General features: G+C 39.7%; 1 protein-coding gene across 3 annotated transcripts in view; it reads right to left on the reverse strand.

The window, feature by feature from the left end:
- Positions 1-1,449: 1,449 nt before the first annotated feature.
- Positions 1,450-25,508, reverse strand: part of fam117aa (family with sequence similarity 117 member Aa) — a 43,224-nt gene continuing 19,165 nt past the window's right edge. For all 3 annotated transcript variants that reach the window (XM_061905509.1, XM_061905508.1, XM_061905510.1), the window contains 6 exons: positions 17,145-17,240; positions 16,946-17,062; positions 11,659-11,775; positions 11,372-11,591; positions 6,186-6,363; positions 1,450-2,264 (listed from right to left, as the gene is read on the reverse strand). In XM_061905509.1, coding sequence (XP_061761493.1) covers positions 2,051-2,264; positions 6,186-6,363; positions 11,372-11,591; positions 11,659-11,775; positions 16,946-17,062; positions 17,145-17,240 — 942 coding nt within the window. In that variant the 3' untranslated portion in view covers positions 1,450-2,050. The remainder of the gene's footprint in view (positions 2,265-6,185; positions 6,364-11,371; positions 11,592-11,658; positions 11,776-16,945; positions 17,063-17,144; positions 17,241-25,508) is intronic.

Raw genomic sequence — 25,508 nt, forward strand, 5'->3', positions numbered from 1 at the left:
GGGAGAACTTGCACAATCGGTGGCTGACTAAATACTTTTTTTGCCCCACTGTACATACATATAAATATATACATACATATGGGCAGCACAGTGGAACAGGGGTTAGTGCATGTGTCTCACAATACGAAGGTCCTGAGTAGTCCTGAGTTCTATCCCTGGCTCGGGATTATTCTGTGTGGAGTTTGCATGTTCTCCCCGTGACTGCGTGGGTTCCCTCCGGGTACTCCGGCCTTCTCCCACTTCTAAAAACATGCACCTGGGGATAGGTTGATTGGCAACACTAAATTGGTTCTAGTGTGTGAATGTGAGTGTGAAAGTTGTCTGTTTATCTGTGTTGGCCCTGTGAAGAGATGGCGACTTGTCCAGGTTGTAAACCTTCTTCCGCCCGAATGCAGCTGAGATAAGCTCCAGCGCCACCCACGGCCCCGAAAGGTACAAGCAGTAGAAAATGGATGGATGGATATATAAAAAATAAAATAAAATAAAATAAAATATATATATATATATACACAGTATATACATTGCATTCTATTTTAGTTATACTTTATTGAGTTTTTGCTGATTTGTACTGTTTCTGTACTTGTTTTGATTAACATTATTTCTTGATTGTATGTGAATGTTGCATATTATAAATAAAGGTCTAATAAATAAAATGAAAAACTGTAATAATATGTGTGATTATGTAAATGAGGGTTGGTTGTATTGTATATTAGGTATGTGTCAATGAAAGGACAAGAAATGACTTTTCTGAATTTGATTATATCTTATAATAGTATAATTTTATTGTTATAATTTTATTGCATGATTATTGTATCTCTTTCATTTAGGTATGCAGGGACTGAAAAAGGAAATGACCTATTTAGCTATAATCTGTCTTTGACCTTAATGTTTCTGTGCATTGTCCCATCAAATAAAGGCTAAACTAACTGAGACAATACTTTATAACCTTTACATCGAATATTTAACAGATGTATACATGCTAAACACCCGTTGTTATACTCGTAATTCGCTTTTTTTTAATGATTTTCTAATAAAATAAATTTTAAAAATATTTATACTGAAAAAAGAAAGAAACAAATGAGGATCAACATTTTGCAAAAGTATATTTGCAATTGGGGGTTAAATCACCACAATGATTCCTGGACACGGCCACCGCTGCAGCTCACTGCTCCCCTCACTTTCCAGGAGGTGAACAAGAGGATGGGTCAAATGCAAAGGACAAATTTCACCACACCTAGTGTGTGTGACAATCATTGGTACTTTAACTTTGACTTAACTTTACAGTAGGTATTTATTTTATGCCTTTGAACAAAACTGAGTCGTTGGTAAATGTATTTAGTTTAGTTTACGTTTCATTAACAAAACATTTGTTTAGGTAAGTATGGTTGTTTTCAGAATTTAATGGACGGTACACAAAGAACTAAGGAAAAGTAATCCAAACGCTACAAGTGAAATAGAAAGGTTTTATTGTCACTGTATAGCTGCATACGATGACATTTGGAGCGCCATCCCTTTAAAACGTAAACAGAAGCACAGACAAGAGTACCTCTAAAATTAAACATCAACTCAGTGCAACTCAACTCCAATTTTAAAATGTTCCATTTTTACTGTTTTTGGTTTGAAAAAGGCCCTTCTCGAGCAAATAAAGCTAGTACACTCCCTGCACAGTAAAAAAAGAAAAAAAAGAAAAAAATATCGATTTTTTGTCCTATGAGATAAAAAATATCTTTCAAAAAGCGTACAAAAGTAGCCATTAAAAAACATGAAACCCCAAAATAGTTAGGCTGTCCATCAATGAAGTGTGTGAATGTCACAACTTGCAAATTAATACCAATTGTAATGATGTTTGAGTGTTTGATGGATTTAAGGCATTCAAAATGAAAACATTATTAGTATTCATATTCATGAAACTGGTCTTTTTTTCCCCCTCCAACAAGTCCAACAGCCTTAGGTAGCGATTCCTGGTGAGACCAATATCCGATTACAGCGATTAATCTTCCGCTCATGGCTGTTCAGGAGGTTGAAAGTTATCCAGGTTCCACGTTGCTCCTCACTGCAGACCAAGCTGCCTGGTGGGAGATGCTTGACCGGAGCACCCTGTGACCGGGGAGACGGACAGGCCGCGGAAGAGAAGGTCCATGGAGGGCAGCAGGGGCTTCAGGAGGCTGACGGGACAGAAAGCCGAGCCTCCATGCGGGGTGAAGTTGACTTTGTTGAGATCCGGGCAAGACGGTTGCAGGAGAGGTTCATCGTGACAGGCGGACCTACAAAAAAGACGTGTGAGTGTGGGCCTGGGCGATACATCCATTTTATTGATAGATAAAAAAAATGTTGTTGCAGACGATTAAAAAAAATGTAAAATCGATGTTTTTCCTCTTGCTCCAAGAGGAGCTTATGTAGCGGAGATGAACACATAGCACACATGGTTAAAGGCCTACTGAAACCCACTACTACTGACCACGCAGTCTGATAGTTTATATATCAATGATGAAATATTAACATTGCAACACATGCCAATACGGCCTTTTTAGTTTACTAAATTGCAATTTAAAATTTCCCGCGAAGTGTCGTGTTGAAAACGTCGCGGTATGATGACGCGTGCATTTCACGTCACCGGTTGTAGCGGACATTATTTTCCAGCCCGTTCCAAGCTATAAGTAGTCTGCTTTAATCGCATAATTACACAGTATTCTGGACATCTGTGTTGCTGAATCTTTTGCAATTTGTTCAATTAATAATGGAGAAGTCAAAGTAGAAAGATGGAGGTGGGAAGCTTTTAGCCTTTAGCAACAAAAACACAGCCGGTGTTTCCTTGTTTAAAATTCCCGAAGATGAAGCTTTACTATGGATCTCAGCGGTCAAGCAAACATGGATCCCGACTACATGTCAACCGGCAGTTTTCGGTGAGGAAACTGTGGTAATAAGTCACCTCTTACCGGAGACATCAGCGGAGCTTCCGTCCCGCTGCAGCTGCCGTGACTTCCCTCAGAGACTCTGGCGTCAACACACCCGTGGCCACACCCCTCCGACTTTCAGGTACCATTTAATCTCACTAAAACACTAGCAACACAATAGGAAGAGAAGGGATTTTCCAGAAATATCCTAGTAAATGTGTCTAATAACATCTGAATCGCTCCCATTGCAATCGCCTTTTTTTTTTCTAGTCCTTCACTCTAAATTTCCTTATCCACGAATCTTTCATCCTCGCTCAAATTAATTGGGAAATTGTCGCTTTCTCGGTCTGAATAGCTCTAGCTGCTGCTGGTTATGATTGTAAACAATGTGAGGATGTGAGGAGCCCTACAACCAGTGACGTCACACGCACATCGTCTGCTACTTCCGGTAAAGGCAAGGCTTTTTTTAGCGACCAAAAGTTGCAAACTTTATCGTCGATGTTCTCTACTAAATCCTTTCAGTAAAAATAGGGCAATATCGCGAAATGATCAAGTATGACACATAGAATGGACCTGCTATCCCCGTTTAAATAAGAAAATCTCATTTCAGTAGGCCTTTAATGCTAAGGCAAACAGGAGCGTGGTGTCTGTTCCAAAGAAAAGAAAAGTGTTGTCAGTGGTTTGGTTTTGCGGCAACAAGCGTAGAACAAATGACTGCAAGCTGCAAGGTTTGTTTAAAAAAGTCAGCAAAATTTTCCAGCTAACTTAAAACATATGTTTTGGCTCTGCCCATTCCTGAACAGCTTTTGGACGGAGATGTTCAACACATTGAGAGAAAAAATGTGTATCTGTGTATACATAATATGTACACATTTAGCTGTAGAAATGTTCTGTACAGTATGTATGTTTGGGTCCCTTTTTTCCAGGAACACTAATACCAAAAGTCACAATGTCCGATAGAGTTCTAAAAACGTTATGACAGACCACTTCAAAAAAACAGAATGGAAATGATCAGTTTTTTACTGAATGGGAGACCCAAAATGTACATGACGATAAAGAAAGTGGGATTTACAATATTAACTATGTTCGATAAAACACTGAATATTAACAAGATATGAACGTCGCTCCTCTTTTACTTCTCAGACCAGCTCCTCCATAGTTGTGTCTCTTTTACAATCAAGCCAAACACAACAAAAATGTTAAAAAAAAACACCTACAATATGTTATATTATCACATAAAAAATTGCTTCAGCATACGGGTTTCGGGCTGGCTGCTCCGAAAACAAACCCCGCCCACAATGGTTTTCTCCTCGTCTGAGCTGCTGTGACGTAAATTATAATAACTCGTATAACACCGAAAAGCGTAGATTTCGACCATTGAAATACTTTCTATAGTTCCAAACGTACTGTCATTTAAAAACAGCACTGCACGTCATAATGGCGGCGACAGTTTTGATGTTAAAGGTCGAAAAAAAATTATGTAGAACGTCCGGCGGGCCGGATTGAAAATCTTTACAGGCCCTTAATGTGGGCTGTATTCAGCCCAGGTCTGCTGTAGATACATATTTTGTTAAAAAAAATGGTTGTATTTAAAAAAAAAAAAAAAAATCATATCGCCTGGGCCGGGGGTCGCCAACCCACCGCTCTAATGGCTCTCCGGAGCTTTTTTAAAAATGTATGAAAAAAGGAAAAAGATGAGGGAGAAAAAAATATAAAAATATATATTTTTTGTTTTAATATGGTTTATGTACGACAGGGGTCGGCAACCTATAATGTTGAAAGAGCCATATTAGGGACGGCGTGGCGCAGTGGGAGAGTGGCCGTGCGCAACCCGAGGGTCCCTGGTTCAAATCCCACCTAGTACCAACCTCGTCACGTCCGTTGTGTCCTGAGCAAGACACTTCACCCTTGCTCCTGATGGGTGCTGGTTGGCGCCTTGCATGGCAGCTCCCTCCATCAGTGTGTGAATGTGTGTGTGAATGGGTAAATGTGGAAGTAGTGTCAAAGCGCTTTGAGTACCTTGAAGGTAGAAAATCGCTATACAAGTACAACCCATTTAGCATTTATATTGGACCAAAAATACAAAAACAAACATGTCTGGAGCCGCAAAAAAATAAAAGCCATATTAAAGGAAAACAAATGAGCTCGAATATAGCTACAAATAAGGCATAATGATGCAAAATGTACATATAGCTAGCCTAAATAGCATGTTAGCATCGATTAGCTTGCAGTCATGCAGGGACCAAATATGTCTGATTAGCACTCCACACAAGTCAATAACGTCAACAAAACTCACCTTTGTGCATGAATGCACAACGTTAAAAGTTTGGTTGACAAAATGAGACAGAAAAAGAAGTGGCTTAAAACACGTCTTAGAAAGTCGGAGAAAGTTATACATGTAAACAAACTAGGGTGAGTTCAAAGACTGCCGAAATTAGTAGGACAAAACGGCGCTCGCCAAATACTCGAATCAGTGAAGCATGTTTAATGGAAGTAGTGTGCTTTATAACAATTAGGGAGGTTTGTGTCATGTTTGTCCTCCTACAGAAACTATATTAAAACAAAAAATATATATTTTATATTTTTTCCCCTCATCTTTTTCCATTTTTCATACATTTTTGAAAAAGCTCCAGAGAGCCACTAGGGCGGCGCTAAAGATACCGATGTAGGAGGACAGACATGACACAAACCTCCCTAATTGTTATAAAGCATACTACTTCCATTAAACATGCTTCACTGATTCGAGTATTTGGCAAGTAACGTTTTGTCCTACTAATTTTGGCGGTCCTTGAACTCACCGTAGTTTGTTTACATGTATAACTTTCTCCGACTTTCGAGTAGTGTTTTATGCCACTTCTTTTTCTGTCTCATTTTGTCCACCAAACTTTTAACGTTGTGCATGAGAGCACAAAGGTGAGTTTTGTTGATGTTATTGACTTGTGTGCAGTGCTAATCAGACATATTTGGTCACTGCAAGCTAATCGATGCTAACATGCTATTTAGGCTAGCTATATGTACATTTTGCATCATTAAGCCTCATTTGTAGCTATATTTGAGCTCATTTAGTTTCCTTTTAGTCATATTAATTCAATTTATATCTCATGACACACTATCTGTATGTAATATGGATTTTCATTTTTTGCGGCTCCAGACAGATTTGTTTTTGTATTTTTGGTCCAATATGCTCTTTCAACATTTTGGGTTGCCGACCCCTGGCCTAAGCCTACGTGAGGGTGCACATGTCCTCATCGGACCGCTTCGGAAGGAGCAAGGCTAAACCGTTCAACTCACGTGGCTTCCTCGCACACCCGGACTCGCTCGCAGCCTTCTGGCGGCTGGCGTGGGAAGGAGAATCTTTGGTTGGGACACGGCGAAGGCGAGCAGGACTGCAGCTGAGGAGGATCCGATCCATAAGGAGGGAAGAAGGTGGCAGGAGATGGAGGACGCAAAGTCTCACAGGCAGCGGACTCTGCGCGGCACAAAGACAAATAATACTTAGTACTTGTTGGAGGAATACAATCCCACCTTTGCACAGGGTGAAGTGTACATTGGATCTCGTTTAGGCTCTGAATGAAGAAGAGAGAGTGGAGGAGAATGTGTGTGTGCTCGGTACACGTGACAAGTTAACTTTCAGTTTCGATACACTGCAAAAACTGAAATCTAAGTAAGATTAAATATCTCAAATAAGGGTGATATTTGCTTATTTTCTGTCTGATAAGATAATTCTTCTCACTAAGCAGATTTTACGTTTTTGTGTTATACTTGTTTTAAGGGTTTTGGTTCTAAATGATCTCAGTGAGATATTACAGCTTGTAGCTGAGATTTTATGGCCTACATTGAGTAAGACATGCTTGAAACTAGAATATAAACTGATGCAAAGCTGTGTCATTAACACAAGTATAAAACTACTTTTTTTAAAGTAATAATTTCTTACTGAAAGGCCTACTGAAACCCACTACTACCCACCACGCAGTCTGATAGTTTATATATCAATGATGAAATATTAACATTGCAACACATGCCAATACGGCCTTTTTAGTTTACTAAATTGCAATTTTAAATTTCCCGGGACTTTTTTCTTGAAAACGCTGCGTAATGATGACGTGTACGTGTGACGTCACGGGCTGTTATGAATAGGAGCGCTGCACACACACAGCTAAAAGTCGTCTGCTTTAACGGCATAATTACACAGTATTTTGGACATCTGTGTTGCTGAATCTTTTGCAATTTATTCAATTAAGGAGAAGTCAAAGTAAAAAGACGGAGTTGGGAAGCTTTAGCCACACAAACACACGGTGATTCCTTGTTTAAAATTCACGGAGGTGAAACTTTAGTGTGGATCACAGCGGACATGGATCCCGACTACATGTCAACCAGCAGGTTTCGGTTAGAAAATTGTGGTTAAAAAGTCGCCTCTTACCGGATATCAGCTGAGCTTGTGCCGTCCATACGGCTGCCGTCGACTTCCCTGAGACACTGCGCGTCAACACCCGGACGTACACTTCCGACTATCAGGTACAGTTAAACTCACTAAAACACTAACAACACAATAGAAAGATAAGGGATTTTCCAGAATTATCCTAGTAAATGTCTCTAAAAACATATGAATCCGTCTCAATGCAACGCGATTGCAATCGCATTTTGTTTTTGTTTTTTACTTTTTTTTTGTTTTTTTCTAGTCCGTCGCTATCAACATCCTCAAACACGAATCTTTCACCCTCGCTCAAATTAATGTTGAAATTGTCGTTTTTTCGGTCTGAATAGCTTTTTTTGTTGAAGGCTCCCATTAAAATCAATGTGAATATATGAGGAGCCATCAAAATGTGACGTCATCGTCTGCGACTTCCGGTCGAGGCAGGGCTTTTCTCCAGTTGCGAACTTTATCGTGGATGTTCTCTACTAAATCCTTTCAGCAAAAATATGGCAATATCGCGAAATGATCAAGTATAACATATAGAATGGATCTGCTATTCCCGTTTAAATAAGAAAATCTCATTTCAATAGGCCTTTAATGCATGAAAAAAAAATCATGATGCCGAGCGCATATCATTATGTCAAGATAATGGCACTAGCATTTACTTAATTTAAGAATATTTTTCAACATGTTGAGCAAAAAGTTCTCTTTTTTTTCTACCAAGAAAAGTGCACTTGTTATTAGTGAGAAAATACTTATTTTAAGGTATTTTGGGGTTCATTGAGGTTAGATAATTTTACTTGTTTTGGAAAGTCTTCACAAGCCTAATTTCCTTGTTCTATTGGGAGATCATTTTGCTTAGTTCAAATAAAATACCCCTAATTTTTGTATGTTTTTTCTTGTTTTTGAACACTGACTTTTTCCAGAGTACCCATCAATGCGGAAAAACAGATGAGGAGGGTGTCCATTTTAGAGATTGGGCCGACCTTTAGATAGCTTCGTTCTCTCTCTCCAGCCCTGGTATCACAATTGTTTGTACCTACTCCTTTTCTGTCAAATAAAATATTTTTATTAAGACAGCCAGAAGGACCTCGGTGTGCTCCTAAATAGGGGATTCTAATAATGGCTACCCTGATAAGATACAACACATTGATGCAAGAAGAGGGTACATAGTAGGGGTCGTACTAAAAAAGTACCATCCATCCATTTTGCCACCGCTTGTACAGTTGTAATAAATTAAAAACGGTACTATACTGCTGCTGAAAAATACTGGTATGTATTAAACCCTTACACCCTGGACAATTCGCCACCTCATCGCAGGTTTTAGCTACTTCTAAATAACTAATCCTCATCTCCGTGGCGACAAATAACGTTTTTTTTTTTTTACAAATATCATCCCTGCAGGACGAGGAATAGCTAAACATGTTTCACTACACACTGTAGGAGTGCACAATAGCTAACGGCTAACAGCAAGCTAGCTCTCCTAAACGTAAACAAATGGGCGGATCTGCACAGACATCGACTAACGATACCAAGTACACAAGCTGTTCATCGTAAACATAACAATTAGTACGTCATACGGTCTTTACTTAAGAAATGTCAAGAAAGCTGTCAGGCTGCGTGATCATAATCTAGTGTAATATTCATGTTAGTTTCAAGCACACAAGTAAATGAAATTCATACTTAGTCAACAACCATACATGTCACACTAAGGGTGGCCGTATAAACAACGACAACACTGTCATAAACATCCGCCATACTGTGAAACCACACCAAACAAGAATGACAAACACATTTCGGGAGAACATCCGCACAGCAACACAACAAACACAACAGAACAAATACCTAGAACCCCTTGCAGCACCAACTCTTCCGGGACGCCACAATATATTTAATTATCACATTTTGTGTCTTTTTTACTGTTTTTAAACCCATGAAATACGTCCCACAGGACAAGAGAACTTTAATTATGAGCAATATATGAGCCTGTAACTACTTGGTATTGGATTGATAACGGAATTTGTAGTATCGGCCAAAACGTACATAAAGTATCAAACAACAGAAGGATAAGTAGATTAATAATCCATTAGAATTTGGACAAAATAAATAGATGACACAGTATGTCAGAATATTTGGAGCCTCTGTTAAAGTTAAGTTAAAGTTAAAGTACCAATGATTGTCACACACACACTTGGTGTGGCGAAATTATTCTCTGCATTTGACACATCACCCTCGATCACCCCCTGGAGGGTGAGGGGAGCAGTGGGCAGCAGCGGTGCCGCGCCCGGGAATCACCAATCTTGCTCAAGGACAAAACGGACGTGACGAGGTTGGTAAAAGGTGGGAATCAAACCAGGAACCCTCAGGTTGCTAGCACGGCCACTCTTCCAACCGCGCCACGCCGTCCCCCTTGTGTTGTGTTGCGGTGCAGATGTCCTCCCAAAATGTGTTTGTCATTCGTGTTGGTGTGGTTTCACTATTTGGCACCTGTTTATGACAGTGTTAAAGTTGTTTACACGGCCACCCTTAGTGTAACATGTATGGCTGTTGACTAAGTATGCTCTTCATTCGCTCATGTGTGTGTGAGTGTACCTAAAATAAACGTGGTCATTATTGTTGGTTGTGAGCGTATAGAGCAGGAGTCAGCAACGCGGTGCCCGCGGGCACCAAGTAGCCCGTAAGGACCAAATGAGTCGCCCGCTGGCCTGTTCTAAAAATAGCTCAAATAGCAGCACTTACCAGTGAGCTGCCTCTATTTTTTTTAATTTAATTTATTTACTAACAAGCTGGTCTCGCTTTGCTCGACATTTTTAATTCTAAGAGAGACAAAACTCAAATAGAACTTGAAAATCAAATAAAATATTTTAAAGACTTGGTCTACACTTGTTTAAATAAATTCATTAATTTCTTTACTTTGCTTCTTATAACTTTCAGAAAGACAATTTTAGAGAAAAAATACAACCTTAAAAATGATTTTAAGATTTTCAAACACATTTTACCTTTTAAATTCCTTCCTCTTCTTTCCTGACAATTTAAATCAATGTTCAAATAAAATTGTTTTTTTTATTGTAAAGAATAATAAATATAATTTAATTTAATTCTTCATTTTAGCTTCTGTTTTTTCGACAAAGAATATTTGTGAAATATTTCTTCAAACTTATTATGATTAAAATTCAAAATAATTATTCTGGCAAATCTAGAAAATCTTTGGAAACAAATTTGAATCTTATTTCAAAGTCTTTTGAATTTCTTTTAAATTTTTTGTTCTGGAAAATCTAGAAGAAATAATGATTTGTCTTTGTTAGAAATATAGCTTGGTCCAATTTGTTATATATTCTAACAAAGTGCAGATTAGATTTTAACCTATTTGAAACATGTCATCAAAATTGTAAAATTAATCTTAATCAGGAAAAATTACTAATGATGTTGCATAAATTATTATTTTTTTATTTTTTCAAAAAGATTTGAATTAGCTAGTATTTCTCTTCGTTTTTTCGGGTGAATTTTGAATTTTAAAGAGTCGAAATTGAAGATAAACTATGTTTCAAAATTAAATTTTAATTTTTTTCCTGTTTTGTCCTCTTTCAAACCGTTCAATTAAGTGTTTTTTTTCATCATTTATTCTCTATAAAAAATCTCCGGTAAAAGGAAAAAAATGACGGAATGACAGACAGAAATACCCATTTTTGTATATGTGTATATATATATATATATATATATATACATATACAAAAATGGGTATTTATATATATATATCAAAGGTAAATTGAGCAAATTCCTGGCAATTTATTTAAGTGTGTATCAAACTGGTAGCCCTTCGCATTAGTCAGTACCCAAGAAATAGCTCTTAGTTTCAAAAAGGTTAGTGACCCCTGATATTGAGTATCAACATTTCTTGACATCTTTATGCGAAGACCATTGATAACTCGTCCTACGGTACAACATGTTCATGAGATTTTCTGGCGAAATAACGCCAATGATGACTTGTTTTTGTGGTCACCTTCATTAAAAAAAGTATCGAAATACATTTTGATATTGGGACAACCCTAAAATATAGTCTGACCTGGCTCTGGGGACGGCGACCGCGATGAGGAGAAGAGCGAGCGGTTGGAGGGAGACGGCGACTTGGACGCAGACAGCAGCGATGGATCTAGAGGACAGGGCGACTGAGAAGGAGACAGCAGGGACGAGTCCAAGGGACCAGGAGACGACTCGCTCTGGGAGCCGCTGCTGCACCTCTGCAGGGGAGCAGGAGCTCTGTGTCCGTCTGGGATGTCCAGGATCTGGAAGCAGGAATATTGTAAATGTTAGACGTTTTCATGGTTGTTGCTCATTTCTGAAGGTCCTCACCTCGTGTTGATCGTCACGCTTCTCCGACACGAACACTTCCTCCAGCTCCAGGTTGAGACCTTCCACGCTGCGCCGCAGCCGTGAAGCGAGTCTGTTCAGTGGCACCAGCGGCGGCGTCTGGAACAAGAACCGCCATTGATACGACTTTTTGTGACGTAACATGTTGTTGTGTCATTGTGCTACGTTGCTGTGTTACGTCCACATGTCACATCTTTGTGTCATGTTATTGTACTGGTATGTCGTAGTATTACATCATTATGTTGTTGTGTTACATCATTATGTTGTTGTGTTGTGCTATGTTGTTGCGTCATTGCGTTACGTCGCTGTGTTACGTCCATCTGTGTCATGACGCGCAGTCGAACCCGCGTTTCCTGGAGCTGCGGCCGCCTCTGCTGACAGCGCGCCAAGACGCGCCTCCGTTGACAGTGCACTCAGACACGTCCCCACTAGTGCTGAGCGCAGCACGCCAACGCAGCAACAAGCCTGTAGTCAATCAATAATCGACACACCTGAACTTGATGAAAGGGAGCGGCGTAAAGACCAGCAGACCCGAGGAACCTTTGCCAGAACGTCGCTAACCTTCCCGTAAGCTTCACGTCTGGCATTCCCTTCCCCGTGATTTCCTCACCTTTGCTTTGCTCTCTCTCTGTGTATCCCTGGTTCATGTCCCTTTGTGTATTCACAGTGACTCCCCTGCATTCCGTGATCAAGCCTTGTCCTTCGACATCCAACCGGATTCCTGACTGCCCTCCTCGATCCACGACCTCCCTGCCTCGGACCCAGACTACACTGCCTCGCTCCTCCCCACGACCCATTGCCTGTCCACGAACTGCCTCTTCGTCTTTCCTCTCGTGATTCGACGAAAGATTACAACCAACACTCACAGACAACAGCCCTTGGTAACATTTACATTATTAATATTACACATAGTCACACTCATTCACTTAGAGTAGCATATACATGTCACGTATTCATCAAAGGTTTAAAATAAACCTTGAAAAAAAACGCAGTTCTGTCCTGGTTGTCGCCTCCTTCCCTCTGAACATAACAATTGGTCACATATTTGTGACATATTAAAATGCGGATGAACGTAAGGAAGCAGCTCGCAGGTAAGAAGAATTATTTATTCTTTATAGATGTGCCAAATACAAAATAAAACAAAACAAGCGTGCCTGTAGCTCGGAATAGCTAGCAAAAAAGCTCAGCACATGAACCGGGCAAAGCTTAGCTCAGGAATAGAAAATAGAAAAGGTCGTTGTAACTTGTTGCATAGAAGCAAGCAAAAACACCAGGCCGAGTGAAGCCAGAGGATGGACTAAATAGCTCTCTGATTAGCGTCCCGAACACTAATCAGAGGCAGGTGAAAATAATCAGCACCCATGACAACCATCCATCCATTTTCTACCGCTTATTCCCTTTTGGGGTTGCAGGCGGTGCTTGTGCCTATCTCAGCTACAATCGGGCGGAAGGCGGGGTACACCCTGGACAAGTCGCCACCTCATCGCAGGGCCAACACAGATAGACAGACAACATTCACACTCACATTCACACACTAGGGCCAATTTAGTGTTGCCAATCAACCTATCCCCAGGTGTATGTCTTTGGAAGTGGGAAGAAGCCGGAGTACCCGGAGGGAACCCACGCAGTCACGGGTAGAACATGCAAACTCCACACAGAGAGATCCCGAGCCCGGGATTGAACCCAGGACTACTCAGAGGGCCTTCGTATTGTGAGGCAGACGCACTAACCCCTCTCCCACCGTGCTGCCCCCATGACAACCAAGAAACACAAAACAGGGGTGATGAAACCGAAGTGAAACAACAAGTGAATCAACAATTTAAATAAACTACGATCAGGGCAACGGATCATCACAATATTACTACCTTTGCACATGCCAATGTTTACTTCTGTGTATATAAATTCAACACAAAATCAGTACTTTGGAGCAATGTTCACAGACTCTCGTATTTGGCTTGTTCGCTTACAGTTGAAGGTCGTGGAGGGAAGAGTTGGATGTTGGACACTAGCAAATGTCCAATGCATTGCATATCAATCAGCTTTAATGCATTGTTGCAGCTCAATGACTTATGAGCACGTCATAATGCGGGTTTGCAAGACGAACGGGTGTAGGACGTGGCCAGTTCAGTTTCAGATCCGTTTCAGTTTATTTCGAACATGCATTTGGGGAGGGGGGGCAGAGGTGTGACAGCTTTGTCGAGAGCCATGGGATGAGAGGCTGAAGAGAGAGAGGCAGAGGCGTGCGGGCGTGTTCAGGGTTTAAAATGCTTGACAGTTTGCGGGTCTGTTGGTTATTCGCAGGGTGGGGGTGTCACTGATGTCAGAGTAATACTTTTATTGAAAATTTTCGCGATTGATCGATAGGGTTCCAGAGATCGACTGGCCGATTGCGATCGACAGGTTGACGATCTCATTCCAATGTTTACTTTTGTGTATATAAAATCAGTACTTTGGAACAATGTTCACAGACTCTCGTATTTATCGAGCAATGTTCACAGTCTCTCGGATTTGGCTCGTTCGCGTACCGTCGCAGGCGAGCCATGAAGGTCGTGGACTTGTGGTTGAGTTGTGGTGGACTTGGGGTTCCAAAGATTCGACTGGCCGATTGCGATCGAGGGGTTGGCGACCTCTGTCCTAAAACTTTGCATTTTAAGTTTCAGCCGCTATTAAAGAATGCTGGACAGCTTGTTTATACGAACTAGTATGCAGTTTATTGCTGTTTATTATTCTTTACCAACATCATTTCAATACACAAAGCTATGATAAGTGGACAGACTCTCCTGAACATATTTACAGAAGAATATAAAATATTCAGCCGGACTGTTCACTTCCTGCGTCATATATTACTGCCTTAGCACATGCCAATGTTTACTTTTGTGTATATAAATTCAACACAAAATCAGTACTTTGGAGCAATGTTCACAGACTCTCGTATTTATGGAGCAATTTTCAGAGACTATTGTATTTATGGAGCAATGTTCACAGACTATTGTATTCATGGAGCAATGTTCACAGACTCTCGGATTTGACTTGTTCGCTTACAGTCGCAGGTGAGCCATGAAGGTCGTCGACTTGTGGTGGACTTGTGGTTCCAAAGATTCGACTGGCCGACTGTGATCGACGGGTTGGCGACCTCTGTCCTAAAACTTTGCATTGTAAGTTTCCGCCGCCATTAAAGTGTGCGGGACAGCTTTTTTAATGCCGTTTATTATTCTTGACAAACTTAATTTCAATACACAAAGCTATGATAAGCGGACAGACTCTCCTGAACATATTTACAGAGGAATATAAAATATTCAGTTGGACTGTTCACTTTGGGGGATATTCCTCTGTCATATATTACTGCCTTTGCACATGCCAATGTTTACTTTTGTGAATATAAATTCAACACAAAATCAGTACTTTGGAGCAATGTTCACAGACTCTCGTATTTATGGAGCAATGTTCACAGGCGAGCCATGAAGGTTGTGGACTTGTGGTTTAGTTGTGGTGGACAGCCAGGGCGCATTCCAATGCGTCCTCATTTGTGCCTCATGACTAGCGCACCGCGGGCCACGCCCACATGCGCTTTCTCAGCTGACAGCAGGCCGGCGCAGCTACAAGCCTGCAGACGATTGCCTTACACACCTGGAATTGATGAGGGCGAGCTGTTTAAAAGACCAGTGGACCCAGGGATCCTCACGGGAACTTAGTTCTCATTTGACATACAGTAAGCGATCATCCTGCTTTATGCAATCCTGCTCTCCCTGTGTTCTGCCTCTCCGTTTCTCAGTTTGTTTTCTTGTGTCACCCCCGCAGTACCCTCCGTCGCCTGGAAAGAGAGCTGTCTGCTCTCTTTTCCCCGCATCTCCCTCTGGACTCTGACTGCCTCCCTCAATCCTCGACCCCCACTTTGGACTCGGACCTCTTGACGCCCCTTTCAGCCCCACGGACCCCCCGCTTGTATGCCGGATCACCTGCCTGTCCCCCTGGATGTTACTTCGCTCTCGTCAACACTTTGGTAACACACACTTCAGTTAATCTACACACTTAGTCTTACACCATACACTACAGATGCGCAGATAGGCAATTATATCATCCGCATCCACCCGCCGTCCACCCGAACCAACATTTTATCAGAACCGTACCCGCCCGCCAGCCGCCCACTGAACTACATCAGAGGTTGGCCACCTTTAACATTCATAGAGCTGTTTAAACCTGTTTCACAGAGTAATGCAGACAATTGGAGCCACTAACGTTCTCGCAACAATCCAAAAGCGTTCATCCTGATGACAAGAATATGGGCGTGCTGTGAAACCATTGCCTTTGACACCTTCAACAACATATACGGACCGATTGTTAGTCTAGCAACATGTTGTGTGCAAATTCCGCCTTTACACATATGAGATTGAAAGGCATACTGGGTGATACAGAGTACACTGATGGTTGTGATGTAAACAACTTTAACACTTATTAATATGCGCCACGCTGTGAAGCCACACAATAAAAGATTGACAAACACATTTCGGGAGAACATCCTCACAGTAACACAACATAAACGCAACACAACTAATACCCATAATCCTTTGTATTCATGACACTACCTGAATATATTTTACACCCCACACCCCCAACCCCGCCCACCTTACGACGCACGGTGGGGGTCGGGGGGGAGATATCAAATATCTCCGGATGGTTCAACCGCCACCCGCCCGAATCTAATTAAAATCTATTTTTTCGTCATGTCAACCGCCCGACCCGCGGTTTATCCGCGGATGAGACCGCAAACCGCGCATCTCTACCATACACTCTTGAAATTTTGTCACACTTCATTTCCTTGGTTTTAGTCGTTAGTATTGTTTAGTATTCTTATTATATATATATTTACCATATATATAATACATTATTGAACATTACTGCCACCTGGTGTCCTTTTGCCGTCACTCCCCCTTTAGTAAACATAACACTAGTATGCAGTTTATTTCTGTTTATTGTTTACTAAGCTAATTTCAATACACAAAACTATGATCAGTGGACAGACTCTCCTAAGCGTATTTACGGAGGAATATAAAATATTCAGCCGGACTTGGAAGCGGCGAAGAGAGCAGTTTACTGGAATCCGACAACCTGAGTTTGAAAGAGAAATACGAACTATTTACTTTGTACATGCTGTAAAAGTAGTCAGTGTAGTTATTCGTCTCAACATGAGTGAACCGCATATTCTTGTGCTGTGTTGTTGTGTGAGGTTAGGTCATTAAAGTCCTTGTTTATTTGGTGTGTGTCAAGTCACCTGCGTAACACCTGCCGCGTGACTCCCTGGCAGCGAATGATGCGTGTGATCGTATCCCGCCGTGGAAGGAGCGGCATGGCGCGATCGCTTCTGCAGCTGCTGCCTCAGTTTGGCCACCTGGGGGCAGTGTGGGGAGAGAAGGTCACTCACATTTCCAAAGTGACACCAAAAAGACAAGATGGCGATGAGGACGACGTGCCTCCTTCAGGTGCTCCGCGCTGCCCCATGACGCTGAACGCTTGTGTCCTCCAAGACTTCTCCTGGACTGAGTCTCGTCCGCCCAGCAGCTTGGAGTCTGAAAAGGATAATTAATGTTTGAAATCTTTATTTTTCAGGACAGAAAGTCGTGTTCATGTCCAATAGTGTTACACATGAACAAACAGGAAATGAACACAACACAGCACCATCTGCTGGAGCAGGTGGGTCACTGCCCCACTTGGCATTCTCCCAGTGTGCTAGCTCTGTTTTAAAAGCTATTTTGTTACCATGTTGACAACTTAAAAGGCTATATGAGAGGGTTTTAAAGCAGGGGTCTCAAACTCAAGTTACCTGGGGGCCACTGGATGCAGAAACTGGGTGAGGCTGGGCCGCAAGAAAAGATTTCTTAAAAAATCGAACATGCACTTTTTAATGAATTCACCTTTTATGAATGGCTTTCCCGCCCTAGCAACATACTTGCCAACCCTCACGATTTTTCCGGGAGACTCCTGAATTTCAGTGCACCTCCCGACAATCTCCCGGTGCAATCATTCTCCCGAATTTTTCCCACTTTTCACCCGGCCGACATTATTAAGGGCTGCCGTGACTGCACTGCCTTTAACGTCCCCTATAACAGTGGTTCTCAACCTTTTTCAGTGGTGTACCCCCTGTGAACATTTTTTAAAATTCAAGTACCCCCTAATCAGAGCAAAGCATTTTGGGTTGAAAAAAAGAGATAAAGAAGTAAAATACAGCACTATGTCATCAGTTTCTGATTTATTAAATGGTATAACAATGCAAAATATTGCTCATTTGTAGTGGTCTTTCTTGAACTATTTGGAAAAAAACATAAAAAAATAACTAAAAAACGTGTTGAAAAACAAACAAGTGATTCAATTATGAATAAAGATTTCTACACATAGAAGTAATCATCAACTTAAAGTGCCCTTTTTGGGGATTGTAATAGAGATCCATCTGGATCCATCAACTTAATTCTAAAAATTTCTTCACAAATAAAGTAATCTTTAACATCAATATTTATGGAACATGTCCACAAAAAGTATAGCTGTCAACACTGAATGTTGGCTTGTTGTATTATTTTTTCAAAGTTTATGAGCTAACATTCATATTTCATTGAAGTATTATTCAATAAACATATTTACAAAGGATTTATGAATTGCTGCTATTTTTTAGAATGTTTTTAATAAATCTCACTTGTCCCTTGGCATACCTTCAGGTATCTCCAGGGGTTCGCGCACCCCCTAAAAGAAGACTAATGCTCCTCTACATCACACAACCAACGTGCCGGCCGCAAATCATGTTGTGTGAGACTTTTGCAGTACAACGTACGCGGCTGCAAGACGTACTTGATCAACAGCCATACAGGTCTCACTGAGGGTGGCCGTATAAACAACTTTAAAACTGTTACAAATATGCGCCACACTGTGAACCCACACCAAACAAGAATGACAAACACATTTTGGGAGAATTTCCGTACCCTGACACAACTTAAACACAAGAGAACAAATACCCAGAACACCTTGCAGCCCTGAGTCTCCCAGGCTACAATATATACAACACCTCAACTGACGCAGGTAGGGAGGGTGGGGGGTGAGGGGTTGGTGGTAGCGGGGGTGTGTATATTGTAGCCCGGAAGACTTAGGGCTGCATGGGATTCTGGGTAATTGTTCTGTTGCGTTTGTGTTGTGTTACAATGCGGATGATATCCTGAAATGTGTTTGTCATTCTTGTTTGGTGTGGGTTCACAGTTACATATTTGTAACAGTGTTAAAGTTTTTTTTACGGCCACCCTTAGTGTGACGTGTGTAGCTGTTGATCAAATATATCTTGCAATAACACACGTGCGTCTCACATGGCCAGATGCAACATACTACTGGGCTTGCACGTTGTCAGTTCAGGATGTAGGGGGCGCCAAAGGCAATGCCTTTATGGCAGTGGTCCCCAACCTTTTTGTATCCGCTTAATAATTTGTCCCGCGGCCCGGGGGTGGTGTCCTTTTTTTATTTTTCTTTTTTTCTTCTTTGTCATGAAAAAGGGAGTTTTTTGTGGTTGGTGCACTATTTGTAAGTGTATATTGTGTTTTTTATGTTGATTTGATTTAAAAAAAAAAAAAAAAAAACTTTTTTTTTTTATTTTTATTCAAAATTCTTCTGCGGCCCGGTACCAATCGGGCCACGGCCCGGTGGTTGGGGACCACTGCTTTATGGCACTCCCTGAATAATGTTGATCTGGTAAAAATCGACAGTGGCTTTGAGAGAATTGGTGCCCTGTAATGCAGGGGTCTCCTGGGAAAATTGGGGACGATAGCAAGTATAATGCCGTCAAGCGCCATTCATATTAAACTCGGGGCCCGCACCAACATTATATTGAAGTGCGGGCCGCATATGTTTGAGACCCCTGCTTTAAAGGGTGCTAAAATAGGGTCTTGTAGGTTTGTCAGCATTGATGCCGCAATTTAGACCATTTTAAAAATGCTTTTCCACATTTATATATTTGTCCACAACTACGTCATATGAAGGAGTGGGATAGGTGGACGCTAAATTGCTAACAGTGCACTTTAACTGTTTATGTCGTTGTGCTATGTTGTTGTGTTATGTCATTGTGTTGCGTCGTTGTCTCATGTCGTTAGGCTACGTCGATGTGTTATGTTGTTGCGTTGTGTCGTTGTACAATTTTTTTTTTGCTATGTCGCTGTGTTGTCATTGTCCCATGATGTTGTTGTGTGACGTCGCTGTGTTTTCATTGTCCCATGTTGTTATGTTACGTCGCTGAGTTGTCATTGTCCCATATTGTTGTGTTATGTCGTTGTTTTATGTCGTTGTGCTATCAATCAATCAATCAATGTTTACTTATATAGCCCTAAATCACTAGTGTCTCAAAGGGCTGCACAAACCACTACGACATCATCGGTAGGCCCACATAAGGGCAAGGAAAACTCACACCCAGTGGGACGTCGGTGACAATGATGACTATGAGAACCTTGGAGAGGAGGAAAGCAATGGATGTCGAGCGGGTCTAACATGATACTGTGAAAGTTCAACATGATACTGTGAAAGTTCAATCCATAATGGATCCAACACAGTCGCGAGAGTCCAGTCCAAAGCGGATCCAACACAGCAGCGAGAGACCCGTTCACAGCGGAGCCAGCAGGAAACCATCCCAAGCGGAGGCGGGTCAGTTGTGCTATGTCCTAATGCTATGCCGTTGTGTTACTTCGTTATTATGTCATTGTTTTTTTGTTTTGTTGTTGTTCCTTGTCGTTATGTTATGTTGTTTTGCTATGTCATTGTGTTGTGTTGTTGTCCCATGTCATTATGTTATGTTTTGCTATGTTGTTGTGTTGTGTTGTTGTCCCATGTCGTTATGTTATGTTTTGCTATGTTGTTGTGTTGTGTTGTTGTCCCATGTCGTTATGTTATGTTTTGCTATGTTGTTGTGTTATGTTGTTATAATATGTCATTGTGTTATGTAATTTTCCTATGTCGTTGTGTTATGTTGTGATACGTCGTTGTAGTATGTCATTGTGTTATGTCATTGTGTTATAATATGTCATTGTGTTATGTCGTTTTCCCATGTCGTTATGATATGTTGTGTTATGTCGTGATACGTTGTTGTAGTATGTCATTGTGTTATGTCATTGTGTTATAATATGTCATTGTGTTGTGTTGTTGTCCCAAGTCATTATGTTATGTTTTGCTATGTTGTTGTGTTGTGTTGTTGTCCCATGTCGTTATGTTATGTTTTGCTATGTTGTTGTGTTGTGTTGTTGTCCCATGTCGTTATGTTATGTGTTATGTTTTGCTATGTTGTTGTCTTATGTTGTTATAATATGTCATTGTGTTATGTAATTGTCCTATGTCGTTGTGTTATGTTGTGATACGTCGTTGTAGTATGTCATTGTGTTATGTCATTGTGTTATAATATGTCATTGTGTTATGTCGTTTTCCCATGTCGTTATATGTTGTTGTGTTATGTCGTGATACATTGTTGTAGTATGTCATTGTGTTATGTCACTGTGTTATAATATGTCATTGTGTTATGTCGTTTTCCCATGTCGTTATGATATGTTGTTGTGTTGTGTTGTGATACGTTGTTGTGTTATGTCATAGTATTATATCGTTGTTATGTCATTGTGTTATGTCGTTGTCCCATGTTGTGCTACGTTTGTGTTATGTCGTGTCTTGTTGTGTGTTATGCCGTTGCCCCATGTTGTTGTGCTGTGTCGTGTTATGTTGTTGTGCTATGTCATTGTGTTTTGTTGTTATGTATGTCGTTGTGCTATGTCTTTTTTTGATTGATTGATTGATACTTTTATTAGTAGTTTGCACAGTACAGTACATATTCCGTACAATTGACCACTAAATGGTAACACCCGAATAAGTTTTTAAACTTGTTTTTCAACTTTGCCCCATGTTGTCGTGTTATGTCATTGTGTTGTGTTATGTCATTGCGTTATGTAGTTGTCCCATGTCGTTATAAGTTGTTGTGTGATGCTGTAGTGGTATGTTGTTGTCCCATGTTGTTATGTTATGTTTTGCTATGTTGTTGTGTTATGTTGTTATAGTATATCATTGTGTTATGTTGTTGTCTCGTGTATATCTCTTATGTTGTTTTGCTATGTTGTTGTGTTGTTATATGTCATTGTGTTATGTTGTTGTCCCAATATGTCATTGTGCTATGTTGTTGTGTTATGTCATCGTGTTACGTCGTTATATAATGTCATTGTGTTATGTCATTGTCCTATGTCGTTATGATATGTCGTTGTGTTATGTTGTAATACGTCGTTGTAGTATGTCATTGTGTTATGTCATTGTATTATATCGTTGTTATATAATGTCATTGTGTTATGCCTTTGTCCCATGTTGTGCTACGTTTGTGTTATGTCGTGTAATGTTGGGTGTTACACCGTTGCCCCATGTTGTTGTGCTGTGTCGTGTTATGTTGTTGTGCTATGTCATTGTGTTTTGGTGTTGTGTATGTCGTTGTGCTATGTCTTTGCCCCATGTTGTCGTGTTATGTCATTGTGTTGTGTTATGTCATTGCGCTATGTAGTTGTCCCATGTTGTTATAAGTTGTTGTGTTATGTCGTGGTGGTGTTGTTGTTATAACATGTTGTTATGTTATGTTTTGCTATTTTTCTGTGTTATGTTGTTATAGTATATAATTGTGTTATGTTGTTGTCCCGTGTTGCTATCTTATGTTGTTTTGCTATGTTGTTGTGTTGTGTTGTTATATGTCATTGTGTTATGTTGTTGTCCCAATATGTCATTGTGCTATATTGTTGTGTTATGTCATCGTGTTATGTCGTTATAATATGTCATTGTGTTATGTCATTGTCCTATGCCGTTATGATATGTCGTTGTGTTATGTTGTGATACGTAGTTGTAGTATGTCATTGTGTTATGTCATTGTGTTATGTCATTGTGTTATAATATGTCATTGTGTTATGTCGTTTTCCCATGTCGTTATGATATGTCGTTGTGTTATGTTGTGATACGTCATTGTAGTATGTCATTGTGTTATGTCACTGTATTATATCGTTGTTATGTCACTGTATTATATCGTTGTTATGTCATTGTGTTATGTCGTTGTCCCATGTTGTGCTACATGTGTGTTATGTTGTGTCTTGTTGTGTGTTATGCCGTTGCCCCATGTTGTTGTGCTGTGTCGTGTTATGTTGTTGTGCTATGTCAATGTGCTATGTCGTTGTGTTATGTCATTGTGTTGTGTTATGTCATTGCGCTATGTAGTTGTCCCATGTTGTTATAAGTTGTTGTGTTATGTCGTGGTGGTATTTTGTTGTCCCATGTTGTTATACGTTGTTGTGTTATGTCGTGGTGGTATTTTGTTGTCCCATGTTGTTATAAGTTGTTGTGTTACGTCGTGGTGGTATTTTGTTGTCCCATGTTGTTGTGCTATGGTATTGTGTTATGTTGTGTTATGTCATCGTCACGCGTTGTCATTGTACTATGTTGTTGTGTTATGTCGTCGTGTTGCCGTGTTATTGTGTTATGTCGTTGTGCTATGTTGTCATGCTAAATTGTTGTGCTGTAAAGTTGTGTTATGTGGTTCTGGTATGTCGTTTAGCCGGTGTGCCATGTTGTTGTATTTTGTCGTGTTGTGTTTTGCTAGGTTAGCATATTTGCTCAAGAAAAACCCAACCACGATTGAAAATGATGAAAGGACAGCTGACCGGCGGATAGTTGGCATGTTTTAAGACATGTGGTGAAGCCTTTGTTTTTGAACAGAGCTGTGTTCATCTACAGGGGGCGGGACCATCCAGCTAGGAGAAGGTCATATGTGTTACCAAGGTCTTCATGGCCACCAGTAAGGAGCTTCACGACGTCACGAAAAAAAGACCGTTAGCCTCGTTTACATGAAGTTTCTTTTTTCATGCGACTAACACGGTCATTTGATTTTTGATCCCAACCAAAAATAAAAATCTCGTTTGTGTGACAGTAGGTGTGTTCTCCACCTGGCAGGAAGCAGCTGCTCAGAGGAGCACTGAAGGAACCACCAAGACCTACTTCCTCTCACAACATCCACAAACACTTCGCCATCAACACTATTAATACTCTATAAGCATTCTGCACCTCAGTGTCGCATACACACACACACAAACACAAACACACACACACACACACACTTGTATTTGTTACCTTCTTGAGACCTCCGAAAAATGCCTACCTCTAGTACTATAAGAAAAGTCCTAATTTTACTCAACGCAAGTCAAAATACATTTTTGCAATATTATGATAAAAGTTGGAATTTTACTCAATGACAGTCGCAATTTCAAAAGTAAAGCTTAAAATGTTGGCAATTTTATGAAAAGAGTAAATTTTATTCGACAAAAGTCGCAATTTTACTAAAAAACTTTAAAATGTTGGCAATATTATACTGATAATTGGAATTTTGCTCTGCAAAATGATGACCAAAGTCATAATTTTACTCAAAACATTTCACTATTCTACAAAAACAACAGAAAATTTGGCAATATTGTGATGAGTCAGAATTTTATGTGACAAATGTCACCATTTTGCATTAAAAAGTAATAATTTTACATAAAAAAGTAATAATTTTACAAGAATATATGGCAATATTACAGAAACAGAAAGAATATGAGAAATTGTTCCCATTTATATATGAAAAAAGTCGACACATTATGAGAAAAAGACTAGTTATTTTATTTAATTTTGTATTTTTTTCTAAAAAAGTCGACACACCGTGAGAAAAACACTTTAGTTATTTTATTAAATTTTTCTTTGTAATTGGTTTTTAATCTTCATTATTTACTTTAAGTTATTACAGTTCGTCTCTATATAAATATTTATAATAAAAAAAATGGTATTAATGGCCGCCTCTTTAGGACCACCCTTTCTAGATATATATTGATATTTACATTTACATTAATAATATATACATACAATGCAAATATAAAAAAGCTTGTTGGGAAAAAAAATGAGTTGGAATTTCACAAACAAAAGGTCACAACTTCTCAAGACTCTGACTTTTGGCAGTATTATAATAAAAGTCCTAATTTTACTCAACGGAAGTCAAAATTTTACAAGAAAAACTGAACATTTGTGCAATATTATGATCAAAGTTGGAATTTTTTTCAATGACAGTTTCAATTTTACAAGTAAAGCTTAAAATGTTGGCAATTTTATGAAAAGAGTCGAAATTTTACTCGACAAAAGTCGCAATTTTATAAGAAAACTTTAAAATGTTGGCAATATTATACTGATAATTGGAATTTTGCTCTGCAAAATGATGACAAAAGTCTTGATTTTACTCAAAACATTTCACTGTTCTACCATAACAGCAGAACATTTGGCAATATTGTGATGAGTCAGAATTTTATGTGACAAATGTCACCATTTTGCATTAAAAAGTAATAATTTTACGTAAAAAAGTAATAATTTTACAAGAATATATGGCAATAGTTGGAATTTTTCTCTATGGCGGTTTCAATTTTACAAGTAAAGCTTAAAATGTTGGCAATTTTATGAAAAGAGTAATTTTTCTCGACAAAAGTCGCAATTTCATAAGAAAACTTTAAAATGTTGGCAATATTATAATAATTGGAATTTTACACTGCAAAATTATGACAAAAGTCATAATTTTACTGAAAACATTTCACTATTGTTCAAGAATAACAAAAAAATTAGCAATATTGTGATAAAAGTCAGAATTTTATGCAACAAATGTCACCATTTTGCATTAAAAAGTAAAAATGTTACATTAAAAAAAGTAATAGTTTTACAAGAATATATTGCAATATTACAGAAAGTATATGAGAAATTGTTCCCATTTTGTAAGAAAAAAGTTGACACATCGTGAGAAA

This window comes from Nerophis ophidion, linkage group LG07 (genome assembly GCF_033978795.1).
Source record: "Nerophis ophidion isolate RoL-2023_Sa linkage group LG07, RoL_Noph_v1.0, whole genome shotgun sequence".
Taxonomy (NCBI): domain Eukaryota; kingdom Metazoa; phylum Chordata; class Actinopteri; order Syngnathiformes; family Syngnathidae; genus Nerophis; species Nerophis ophidion.